The sequence below is a fragment of the Lemur catta genome, chromosome 9, assembly GCF_020740605.2.
Source record: "Lemur catta isolate mLemCat1 chromosome 9, mLemCat1.pri, whole genome shotgun sequence".
Classification (NCBI taxonomy): Eukaryota; Metazoa; Chordata; class Mammalia; order Primates; family Lemuridae; genus Lemur; species Lemur catta.
The window spans coordinates 50,730,465-50,743,767 of record NC_059136.1 but is presented as its reverse complement, the minus strand read 5'-3'; the positions used below and the strand labels follow the sequence as shown (position 1 = coordinate 50,743,767).

General features: G+C 39.7%; 1 protein-coding gene across 1 annotated transcript in view; it reads left to right on the top strand.

The window, feature by feature from the left end:
* Nucleotides 1-527: 527 nt before the first annotated feature.
* The window catches only part of TRHR (thyrotropin releasing hormone receptor), a 33,055-nt gene continuing 20,279 nt past the window's right edge, over nucleotides 528-13,303 (top strand). The window contains exons 1-2 of the mRNA XM_045560670.1: nucleotides 528-823; nucleotides 1,372-2,249. Coding sequence (XP_045416626.1) covers nucleotides 1,461-2,249 — 789 coding nt within the window. The 5' untranslated portion in view covers nucleotides 528-823; nucleotides 1,372-1,460. The remainder of the gene's footprint in view (nucleotides 824-1,371; nucleotides 2,250-13,303) is intronic.

Sequence of the window (13,303 nt, the reverse complement as noted above, 5' to 3'; positions counted from 1 at the left end):
TGAAAAACAAATTTAACAGGTCATGCACAGGTTTAGATCAACGTTCTTGGCTCAAATCGTTTCTTAAAATAATTTTTTATGAGCCTCAGAAGAATGCAGTCAAAATGGTTTGAAATCAATTTTAACTCATTTTCCATTCATAAAATATGAGAAGAGGGAGCCAATTTTACTGGTTCACTGGAGAAACAGTAAGGGTTTCCATAGTAGAGAAAGAAGTTGATTTCAACTCAGACAGACATTTCAAGCTTCAAGGGCTGTGTCTAGACGGAGAAGGATTTGCTACCCCCGAAGTCCTATCAAGCAAGGAGTGTAAACCTATTTCAGGGTCCTGGAGTTCCTGCAGAACTTGGACTATCAGCAACTACAAGACCAGCTGCTTCTGACCCCTTGCTGATGATTTCAGCCTTCCAGGCTGAGGATTGTTTCCTCAGCACACTTAAAAGTAAATCCTCCAAGGGGAGAAAACCCTGAATCAGTGAGGACTGATGGCTTTTGTGAGTGTGAGTGTGTGAATGTGTGCGTATGTGTGTGTCTCTCTCTGTGAGAGAGAGAGAGAGCGCGCGTGTATGTTCTCGTTAGGGGACAATCTATGATTTGACAGCCTCGCTGCTGCCGCTCCTGCTGCTGCTGCTGTGGCGGCTGTATGGGCTGTCATTAGTTGAAAGGGCTGCGAGGGTTTGAAGGAACTGCAGTTCTGAGGACTGAGCACTGCTGAGTGGTCTCCCTGTCAAACAGAGTAGACGAGATTGTCTGCAGAATTGGAAACTTGAACCTATTACCACTTCATCTACCCAGAAAAGCAAGCAGCACTACAGAGGATAAGGTAAGAGAAGAAATTGCTCTCTATTCATAACGCAGGGCAGGGGGCATGGGGAAATCTAGGCTCATAGGCTTGCTATTTTATATCACAGAAATCTCACTCTCTTGAGAGCAAAGGAGGCAACAGCTAAATTCCCACCCACCTTGATCATTGAGCCTCTTGGCTTTTTCACTCTAATACCTTTTTCTTCTTTATTATACTTTTCTTAAGCATCTGAGAGGTTTCTTAGTATTTATTTTTCTGTTAGCAGATATTGTTTAGTTTTATTTCAATTGGGCACTGTTTCAAAACAGAGAGCTTTTTCCATTTCTCTTTTCTTAAGCATTTTTCTCCATTAAGAAGGAACTTAATGTAAGCTGGTCAAAACAGCTACTCCATCATACTCCGTCCTACACTACAACTGCAATAAAAGAAGTTTTCAGAAGTACATATGAGCCCTACTCCTGTAGGAAAAAGTGGGAGGTGAAAGGAGAGGGAGGGAGAGTTTCCTGTGACTGTGGCTTGATCAGAACTGGTGGCGCTGTGAATGAATGTGCTATAACTCTTTTCAGGGGGATAGAACCTCTGCGATAAAAGTGGGCACCGCACAGAAGATGTTTTGAGAAGTGTGTGTCTGAGAGAAGCTTTTAAGCCAATAAAGATGGAAAACGAGACCATCAGTGAATTGAACCAAACACAGCTTCAGCCACGAGCAGTGGTGGCCCTAGAATACCAAGTGGTCACCATCTTACTTGTGCTCATTATCTGTGGTCTGGGCATCGTGGGCAACATCATGGTAGTCCTGGTGGTCATGAGAACCAAGCACATGAGGACACCCACAAACTGCTACCTGGTGAGTCTGGCAGTAGCCGATCTCATGGTCCTGGTGGCTGCAGGCCTTCCCAACATCACGGACAGTATCTATGGTTCCTGGGTCTACGGCTATGTTGGATGCCTGTGCATTACTTACCTCCAGTACTTGGGAATTAATGCCTCCTCTTGTTCAATAACAGCCTTCACCATTGAGAGGTACATAGCAATCTGTCACCCCATCAAAGCTCAGTTTCTCTGCACATTTTCCAGAGCCAAAAAGATCATCATCTTTGTCTGGGGTTTCACATCCATTTACTGTATGCTCTGGTTCTTTTTGCTGGATCTCAATATTAGCACCTACAAAGATGCTATTGTGGTGTCCTGTGGCTACAAGATCTCCAGGAATTACTATTCACCTATTTACCTAATGGACTTTGGTGTCTTTTATGTTGTACCAATGATCCTGGCCACTGTCCTCTATGGATTCATAGCTAGAATCCTCTTCGTAAATCCTATTCCTTCAGATCCTAAAGAAAACTCTAAGACATGGAAAAATGAGTCAACCCATCAGAACAAGAATTTGAATTTAAATACCTCTAATAGATGTTTCAACAGCACAGTGTCTTCAAGGAAGCAGGTAAGCAAAACTGAATCTCTGAGTCAATAGAGGAAATGTGAGATAGAGTTCCTTGTAAGATGGAACCAACTTTGCCCTATTTAGATGACAGTGAAATCAAAATACAATCACGCAAACATTTCACAGTGTAAGCTTCTGTTTTACATATTAAATCCATCTCTAAAGCAACTGAAAATTTAAAAATAGATGGGGAAAATTTGATAGCACATCACCAGGTGTCAGTTCAAGTGCTATGAACATATAAGGAAATATAAACAGAAACTCCAGAAATCCACCTTTTAAATGTTTGTGCCTCTCGGAAAATGTTGTCAGAATATTTGGACCATTTCTGGCTTTTATAGGGAAGAATTCTACTGCATGACAAAGAATTACCTTTAAAAATTCTATTACACAACAAAGACTTGACCAGATAGTTTGAGAATAGATAAGTAAAACAATGAAACTTTTCTTGCCATTCTGTAGTTTCTCACAACTGAGACATAACTGAGAGAGATTCTGAACTTATTTTTGTTAGTCTTAGTGGGAAAGATTCTATCACCCTCTCCTTCAGCTCCCTGCACAGTGTCCCAGCATGCAGAAGCTGAAAACACAGTTTGCTCGGGGAACAAAAGGACCACCATCAAGCACAATTTGTTTTAAAGAATAACTGAATTGAAATTTTTTTAGTCTGATTTTCCTAAGCATAACTAAAAATTCCTTTATGCTATTAGATTACCTGAATGCCCATGTGGTTACAGTTGAATAGTGGTTTTACTAGTGAATGAAGTACAACTTTGTTACATAGATACGATTTATAATCAATATAGGAATAAAATGCTTTTATATCATATACATATTTATCTATATTTACATAATTGTTCTAAGTTACTTACAAGCTTAGCTTTCAGTTTCTTTTCCTTCTTCGTTCAACATAATAAACAGATAGTAAATATTTATTCTCATAGCTGAAAAAGAAAACTTGAAATCCACAATCCTGGTTCTTTCAAATGGGTTGAATTTTCTCATATGTTTTTTCTGCAGGGAATATAGTTCTTTCTGTGTGCACAGGTAGGAACTGGGTGTACTTTTCTAAAAGTATACATATAGATCATCCACACTATTGCTTCCTAAACTCTAGAATAGTTGATGTATGAAGAATTCTAACTGGATATATGGGCACACAGTGAAATAAACTACTAAAAAATGTAGCTGCTTTAGATATGTATGAAATTAATAATGAACTATAACTAAAAAGAAATATATACAACATTTTAAATGATACAGTAATACTTGATTTATGTAAGATTTATTTTTTAAAATACTTGGATGACAGAAGGGAAAACCTAAACAACTACTGCCAGCTCTTAGTCTTCTTCTGATTTGAATCTAGCAGTGCTACCTAATACAAGGCACATTTGGCCGCCTATTTACCCAAAACTTGATTAATGGAAATTTAGAGAGATCTTTTGACTATCTGCCAAGACAAACATTAACAAATACAATAAGAGAGTAAAGAATATGTACATCTCAATTAGAGGCCAAACATGGGTTAATGTCTGCATCAAGGAAGGGCAGTGCGTAAATTCATTCATTAGACTCCAATTTATATTCTTGTTATAAATTCTAAAAAAAGTGTTTGTCTGGTCTAATGTCTTTTCTTTCCATTATAGCCATTAGTACCTATCAGCATTAATAATATGCTTTAAATTACTAATTTTGTTACATGTTCACACTCTCATTTCAAAGCTGTTACAGATAAGCTGTCTTTACAGAGGCTGTGTGAGGGAAGAAAAAGCCAAAGATTTGGTTCTAAACAGCCCTGGGCTTGAATGCCAGGGTTCCAGTCAAACTCTACAAACTTGAATATGCAGAACTGTGTGAATCTTAATTTTTTCCTCCATAAACAAAATAAATAGCAACATCCAGCATCAGTGTGAGGGCTCAAGGGAACATCTTATGAAAGATACCTAAAGTGGAGTGGTGATTAACACCTGACTGTTAATTAGGCTCCTTCCTAGTTTTCAAATATGTTGGCCACTGTAAGGGAAGTACAGATTTGTTCCTAAAATTATACACTCACAGCTTAAACAAAGATTATTTGTTGAACAGATGTGTATATTATACAGAAACTTCTTTAAAGAACTTTTTAATAACTAGGGCATTTGGGGTTGTCACATTAACATTATTGTCAGTCAGCATCCAGGAATGAGGGATGACAAATGTCCTGCCACGGGCCAGACAGTTCTGTACGATGAAGAAGTGCACCTGCTGCAAATACCAAAACACCCTCCTTGAGAGACATGGGATGACATATAAATCAACAGGAGTGCACTTAAGTAATGTGTCCTGTAATTCAGTCCTGATTATAGATGAGATGGGAATTTGGAGAAAAGAAGGAAAATTATGGGGCTACAGGGATCAGAGAAGTCTTCATGGAAGAGGTGGCATTTGAGACGGTTCTGGAAAGATGAGGCTAACTTGGAAAGTAAACATCAAGAGGGACAGCATTCCGCGCAACATAAAAAATGAAACATGGTATGGGTCCGGAGACAGGAAAGGAGGGGTGCATAGGGTGGGACTTTTATGGGATGCAGTGACTTGGTTGCCTAAAATGAATGACGTACTTGGGAGAGTAGTAAAAAGTAAGATTAGACCGATAGAAGTGTGCATGTGAGGTGAGGGGGGAAGAGGAGGGAGAGAGAGAGAGAGAGACAGAGAGAGAGAAGGCTGTAGAGGATCCCAATGATTAGGCAGAGAAAAGAGTTTGAACTTAATGCAGAGGCAACAAAGAATGTGAGTGGTGAGCATGGAGCAGCAATGTTGAAAGCGGTGTTTGGGGATGAGAAATCTGACAGCTGTAGAGGAGGCAGATTTGAAGGGTGAGAGACTGGTGGCAGGAAAACCACTTCGGAAGTTGTTGGTAGCATTGCGGGCAGGAGGTAGTAGGATCCTCTATCAGGAGAATTTAAAGTAAGGTGTAAACCAGAGAGATGTTTCAAAGAAAGAAAGGGTGCAATGTGAACATATTAGACACAAAGGATGAAGGGAGGACAATTCAGTAAGGCACTGGGTTTCAAGTCTGGAAGAACAGGGGTGCCCTGATGAATGGGAATGAGAGTGGTGAAGCAAAGCCAGTTTTGTTCAAATTTAGTGACCTTTAATCTGGCTTTATCTACTTCCAAAGTAAAGGTTCAAACCTCCACCTGCTATAACCCAAGGACTGTTATTTTAATATTTTCTCTGCATTTTTTCTTCTAGGCAAGTTTAATTTACATTTTAATAAATACTCATCTGGGTCAGGTCTTTCTAACCAAGTCATATTAAAGTCAAATGTGCATAGCCTAAAAGAACTACATTTAAAAAGGAAATAAAATATAAGGGACAAAGTGAGATTTTTGTTTGCTTATTTGTTTTTAACTTATGGCCCCTATGCGGAAAATTCAGGCCAGAATATTTTTTTCTCGTTTTTCAGAGTTTCGGTTATATTCTAAGAAACCACCTAAATATTGAGTAAATTCAGTAAAACAAATTACTCAAACTTATGGCTTGGAATTGTGTAGACAAAAAGATTATCTGAATGACTAAATCTTTTGCTTTTTATAATTGGTTGATATGAAGGAGTCATGGTTGAAATTATTACCTTTGTTACATTGAAGCTCTATGTATGTAGTGCCTAAAGAGTCCCTCAGTTTGGTCAATTTAGGTGTTCAGCGTTTTGTAAATAAAATATTTCTATCTTTGACAGTATATTTCTATGTAATTGACCGGATCTTTTGCTATTTTGGAAGCACAGAAATGCCTGAACATCTTTGTAAAGGGGTATAATGTCAATAAATGCAATCAATTCAAATGTGTACCTTCCACAGGATGCAGGGATATGCAGAATATTTTATGTAAATCAGGCGATTGGTTTTATTTTCAGTGGAGTCACCCTAATATCTTTTTCTTGATTCTCACAGTACAGTTGGTAGTGCAACCATGTGACCTAGTCCTAATAGAAGCTCCAAGAGGTAATGGCCAAATTTTCATTATCGGTTTTATTTGACTAATCAAGCCTTAAAATATCAAATAGTCTTTGTTTCCATAAAATTCTTGAAAGTCTTCCACCATGCTAGAAGGAATGTTGGTAGTCCAAGAAACAAAAGCAACTTTCCTTTTTAAAACAATATGTGCCTTTTGTTGTTATTGATGGTCATGGTGATGATCATGATGATATAAAAACAATCATGTGTATTATGAAACACAGAAAATTAGGAATAAGGAAAAAGGCATCCCTTACCCCAGCTCTCAAAGACCAAAATCATGATCATTTTGTTATATTCCTTTTCTTATATTTTGACTGGATCTTTTTTTCATATAATTATAGTCAAAATGTATGTATAATTTTTTTTCCTGCCTTTTCACACAAAATGTTGAAATTAGTATTCTCAAAGAGAAAGCACAGAGTAAAAGAAAGTCATTAGGATTGAGTCAGTTCCTCTGAGCCTCTGTTTTCTCAGCAACAAAATGGGGGAAAAATTACCTCATTGCTGATATCAGATGAGATGTCTGCTCCCCCTCCGACCTGTCCATTCAGCTACTCTTTCCTCCCTCCTGTGCTTCTTAGTGAGCCCTGTATCCCTCCCGACCCTCCCTTAAGCACTCCCCAGTCATACAATGTGCTCATGGAAAATGAAGACAGGCAGGTGAAGGCCATGTCTTCTCTCTTCTCCCCTGCCTCCCTCCACCTGCTGCCTCCAGGGCTATTTACTTTTTAAAGAAGACATCTTGAACAAGGAAAAACCTTTAAGACACAAAGGAAAAGAGGCATGATGTTGGAATGTGGTGAACATAAAGTCCTGTAAAGTGTAGAACTAAGCAACTGCCAGCACCACCTACATCTAAAAGAACGCTTGCTCAATAATCATCCTTCTCCCCAGGTAGCTTAATCAACAATTAACCGCACAAGGCAAATTAATGATACTAAACTCTTCACCATTAGGCCTAAATTAGAGGTTTCCCAAGATTACTGGGGCTGTTTTCACAGGCTCATCTTTTATTTTTAATTGTTTTATTTGTTCCAATTGTCTTGGTTCAACTGTATCCTTAATAGTGGAAAGATCTCTTAAGTTGTGAGGGGAAAGTGTAATTTTAGTCACTTAACACGAGTAGCTAAATGTGCTGTTTTATTTTTATTAAAGAATAGATTTCCATTTTCTAATCTACATTCTGTATAAGGAAAGATTTTGTACATGTCCCATAAATTGACTAAGTAATAATTCCCTGCATTTATGTGTTTTGTGTTCTTTGGTTTAGATGAACACACATTGTTTATTCCCAATTTTATATTTGCAGCATTGAGCCATAATATCAACAGTAATGAAAAATAAACTTTTCTACATGCCTATGAAAATGGAAAACCTGCACTCCTACAGAATTCTCAATTTGGCCCCACAAAAAAAAAAAATCTTAAAACCAGCTAACCTTAAAAATGACAAACTTCTTTATACCTCTTTACGTAGCCTCTCCTGAATTCTTCAAAATCCAGATACCCCAAGTTCCCAGGTAAAAGCTGCTCTGTAATTCTGTTCTTAGTCTCCTTTACTTTTTTTTTTTTCAAAGATTTAAGGGAAAAAGAAAAGTTATAAATCTAAAGCTGGGCCAACATTAAGCAAAATTTTGTAGTAGGTCATTCTCAGTCAATATCCTCCCAATTTAATTAAACATTTATTCACACCCAAAAAGCATCTAGCTCTGCCCTAGATGTGGGCACTGCAGGGATATATAAAGACAAACTCTTCACCTTCAAGGGGCTCAACGTTGTCCACGTGCACAAATAATCCTGAGCAGACCAATATATTCTGGGACAGAGGACACAGCATCGGGGAGGGGAGAGGCGAAAATGAAGGAAGGCTTCATGGAGTACTTGGTACTTGAACTGGGCCTATAAGGACAGGCTGAATGTCTGACAGCAGCAAGAAGGAGTCAGGGAGAAAAGAAAGACTATTCAGTAGAAATCGGGGAGTAGGTGGGCGAGGACAGAGCATGTTCAGGGAGGGAAGAGTCCGATATCGTTGAAGTGGGGCCGTGGAAGGGAATTGTCCAGTGAGGGACGTCTGAACCAGAGTAGACAAGACATTTCCAGACCTGTACATGCAATTGCTTTTTGGACATCACATAATTACATCAAATCCAATATGTCTCAAATTAACCCATTATTTTTCCTTATAAACCTGTACCTCTTCCTTTCTTTCCTATTTTAGGTTCCCAGGCCAGAACCCTAGCAGTCCTTCTAAGTGCCTTTTTCTCCTGTTATGCCCCACTCGGAGCTAAGCACTGGCTCATCTCTCTCCTGGCTGACTGACTCCTCCGCTCACACCACCACTGTTCTGGGTCACCACCTCTCACTGCCCCATTTCAGCACACACCTCACCAGCCTCTGTGACTCCCATTCCACTCTTCTCCAAATCATCCTGCCCATGCTGATTAAGGGATCTCGCTAACACACAGCTATTATCAAACTAATTTTCACAGTTCCTGAGGCCTAGAGGTTAAACTCTTTAGCTTAACAAATAAGCTCTTGGCCCCCTCCTGCATTTTCAGCTTCCTCTCTCATGGCTCTCCCAACCTTGACTTTGTACTCCTGCAATTCTAAATTATTTGTAGTTTTCTGAACCTGCCAGGTTCTCTCAGCCCAGAACACCCTTCATCTGGCAAACTCCCAATTACCTTTCAAGTCTCAAATCAAATGGTGCCCACTCATCCCATCAAATTTCCCCTAAATTTATCAGACATATTTATATAGTTAAATTCCTAGCTATATAGGTTACGTGTTCTTCCAGTGTTTTTACGATACTTGGCATATACTTTAATAATTCTTGTGTATCACACTTGCTAGCTTGTCTGTCTTCCCACTCTCACTAATACCCATAAGAGGAGGGCCCTGTATCCCCAGTATCCTTGGCACTGCATTTGTTACACAGCAAGCTCCCAAGAGCATATGTGCACAGTGGTGTGTCACAGCCAAGGAGGACAGGCTTTGCAAGAGCAGGTTGTTCGTCTCTCGCCCCAAACTGCATTCAGAGCCATCACACTGGGTGCTTAAAATTGGTCATGGACAAAGTACTTACACTAGAGAAATCAGCAACTATGACAGTATAGGGCCCTCTTTTTTGTGGAGAGTTGATTGTTAAATATTTGCCAGCATACTTCTGTGTTTGTGTGTGTAAAGATATCTATAAATACATATGTGTATATATAAAACATAATGAATTTGCATAATGAACATATAATAGATGAAAGTGTGAAAGAGTACATTCATGTATACTTAGGGGCTCAGTCAGGTCCAACACTCTATTTTGCTCCCTAAAAAATTATTATTTATTTGTGCCATATCCTTCTCTGATTTAAATTAAAATTTTCTTGTCTTTTATCAAACCTTTTTTTAATTCCAAAATAACCAAAGTACAACTAGCCCGTAAAATGGGGATTATGTTAGTAGATAAGGGTTTTTAGGAAGATTTCCCACCCTACCCCCCGCCTCCAAACAGGACAGGCTGACTTAGAAACATGGCAGACTCAGATATTATTATAATTCACTTTGTTATTAAAAAACCTGTGGGCTTTCCCTTGAGCCCTTAAAATCTCCTCCACAATAGCAGAGCTACCTTAGACAGAAGACACAGAGAAGCAGAGGGATGGCAACCCAGGGAAGGAAAACGATATGAACAGAGCTATAAAGATGAGAATAAATCCATCTGAGTGTCCCTATGTGACTAATTTTCCTAAAACCATTTGCACGCATCATCTTCTTTCAAAAATAAATAGCTCCGATCTTCTCTCACTGGCTTTTAGAGCCCTCTAAAATATGACCCTTTCATCATTTTTCTGGTTTTGTTCATCCATTATCTCTTTAATTCAATAAACATTTATTGAGCACCCATTTCATGCCAAACATTGTTCTGAAGAACCAATGATAGTTTTACTATCTTATAGAACTTCCAGTAAAATACAAGATAGTTGGAAAACACAAGTTAAGCTGCATGGCGTACAGAAGAGACAACAAGAAAACGGTGCTTACTGTATGTGAGTCTGGCGAGCAAGCCCCCAACAGAGTGAGAGTCACTCCCACACTTGAAGAATGAGTAGGCATTCACCAGGGCAATGTGAAATACAAGAAGGCCTTCAAACCAGCGGAGTCAGTCAATGGGGCCAGAAAACCAAGCACAAGATAACCACCAGCACCTGCCTTCTCAGGTCCCTCATGCTGTTGCGCAATGCCAGGGACTATCACATTCTACAGTTAGCGGCTACCTCACCCTTGGAGTTTCCATTCCAGAGGGACCTTCCATGATCTCTTTCTGCCCATTTGCAGGACTATAATCAGTTTGCACTTCTCATTCCTTAAATACCTATTTCAAAACTCCCTGCTGTCCTCAAGTCATTACACCTGGATTCTTTCCTCTGCAATCCCTCCCACATTCAACTGCCCCTTTCTATAAATATTGCCTCAACTCCAGTCTCATCATGTTCTCCCTGCACGGTAGGCAAGAAGGCTGGTCTCTCTGCCCTGCCACTCTTGCAGAGGCTTCCTAACCAATCCCCCTGCCTCTTTACTGCTCTCTTCTAATGCATCTCCCAGGATGCTGCTAGAATCATCGAAAATGCAAACTTGTTACCATCACTCTGCTGCCTGAAATCCTTCAGTATTCCCATTTCTTACGCATTGAAATCCCAAGTCCTTATCTTGGCACACTGAGACATTTATATTCTGCTCCCTGTTTCCTTTCCCAAACTCATCTCTGCTCTGTTCCCTAACACATCATTCCACAGGCAGTTTCCTGAACTATTCTGCTCTATCATGGCTCCAAGCCAGCATACAGACTCCCCCAGTCTTAGGTACTGTGTAGCCCCTTATATGACCTGCTACTTCCAATCCACACTCTGGTACCTTACCCCACATTCCTGACCTCCACCGGCAGGGTTTGGTGTTTCTCCCTTCCCCGTGTAGCACTCCATGCTTTCATCTGTACAACTCACCATGTGGCTGTTAATAATTTGTTCATATGTCTGTCTCCCCCACCAGATTGTGCATCCCACAATGGCAGAAACATCACCCCATTCTTTTTTGTGTCCATGATGCCTCCCTTCATGCCTAGGGACATACTGATAAATAACTAAACTAATAAATCCTGGACATAAAGAATGAAGACAATGGAAGAATCAAATACGACTCTAAAGATTTTTGTCAGGAGACTGCAAGTGGTTGAATTATAGAAAGAAATGTTGAGGGAGAAATATTAAAAACACTGTCAGAAATTTTTAATTTAAGGTGAGCAGTTGTATGAAGGAGCTAGAAATATGAGATTATAAGTGAGTGGTTAGGATCAGACAAGTGTTAGGAATCACTAGAATAAGGAAAAGAGGGTATGATCAGGGTTGAAGTTAAAAAGAAAGAGGGAGGAACAAACTGACAAAAATGAGGTCTAGAAGAATGTTTACATTCAGGGGGCTAAACGAGGATGGGAGACTTTGCTAGAGATAAAAAGTTCTATTTCCCCCTCTTAGAACATGGCTAGAAGGCCAAAGAAAGATGTTTAGTGGATGCTCCCAACTGGGAGAGAAAGTAAAGAAAGAAGAGTGAGCCAGGGAGCAATGGAAGATGCCGTTGTAAAAACACGGATTTATCTAAAGCAGAAGTCATGGCCTTGCCACCAAAGTCAAACCCCACACTTCAGAGCTGCATGGAGGCCCATGAGAAGAGCCAGAATACATGTAAAGCTAAATTAGCTCTGAAAATTAAACAAGGCCAAATACATATGCACGTGAATTAGGATGAATAATGTAAAACACTTGACAGCCACATTTAGTTGAAATAAAAATAGATAACATTTTGAAAAAGAAAATACTGCAACTTTTCATAAACAACACTGGTGACTTTTGGCTATACTCCTTGGATAAATTACCCTGGACATAATTATGTAGTGGCTGCAAGGAAGTAAAGCATCCTATGCCTCTCCCATTCTGGGCCTTTGTTGTTTGAATTTTATGGGGATTTATGACTATGTGAAAACTCAGTGCATTTTCTGCAAGCAATAGCTCTTAGCTTAGAAAATAAGGAAGTGACTCAGTGAGAGAGGTGGCCCCATTGTGAGAGTGAGAGAGGACAGAGGGAGGATGAATGCAGAGTACCCCATGAATTTTTAAATACCGTTTTTGTAAAGTCAAGTGAGTCAAGCCGGTAACAACGTGCAGAACTGACACTCTGTCATGTTTCCTCTGTTAGGAGTTCGGCTTTGTGACTGATTCTATTTGGCAAACATTTGAAAGATTCTGCAGACATAAAATTTGAGTAAGGAAGGATGGAGGATGGGAGAAAAGAATGCACTGATACATTTTCTGTTTTACCAGGGAAGACAGGAATAGGTTCAGATTCAGGGCAAATTTACAGATAAATATTTGACTAGAGATTATAAAGTGCTAGGATGGACACTCCAGGGATTTCTTTTTTTTCTTTCTTTTTTTTTTTTTTTTTTTTGGAGACAGAGTCTCACTCTGTTGCCCAGGCTAGAGTGCTATGGCATCAGCCTTGCTCACAGCAACCTTAAGCAATCCAGCTGCCTCAGCCTCCCGAGTAGCTGGGACTACAGACATGCGCCACCATGCCCAGCTAATTTTTTCTATATATTTTTAGTTGTCCAGGTAATTTCTTTCTATTTTTAGTAGAGACAGGGTCTCGCTCTTGCTCAGGTTGGTCTCGAGCTCCTGAACTCAAATGATCCTCCTGCCTCGGCCTCCCAGAGTGCTAGGATTACAAGCATGAGCCACCGTGCCCGGCCCACTCCAGGGATTTCTTTAGGAATCAGTTAGACATCTCTCTGAATAAGTTAAGAGCAATCAAATCAATATGTTTTTATAAACCAACTGTAGTGCACAGTGGAGGTGCTATCCTGGAAATGAGCATGGTCTAGTTATTATTACAATCCCTTCCAGCACATTATTATATGGGACAGGAAAATAGTGAAAGTAAAGAGCAGATATTCAGATTCAGGACAGACTTGTACTTCCTTCCTCATCTACGACTTAATTAAAAACCT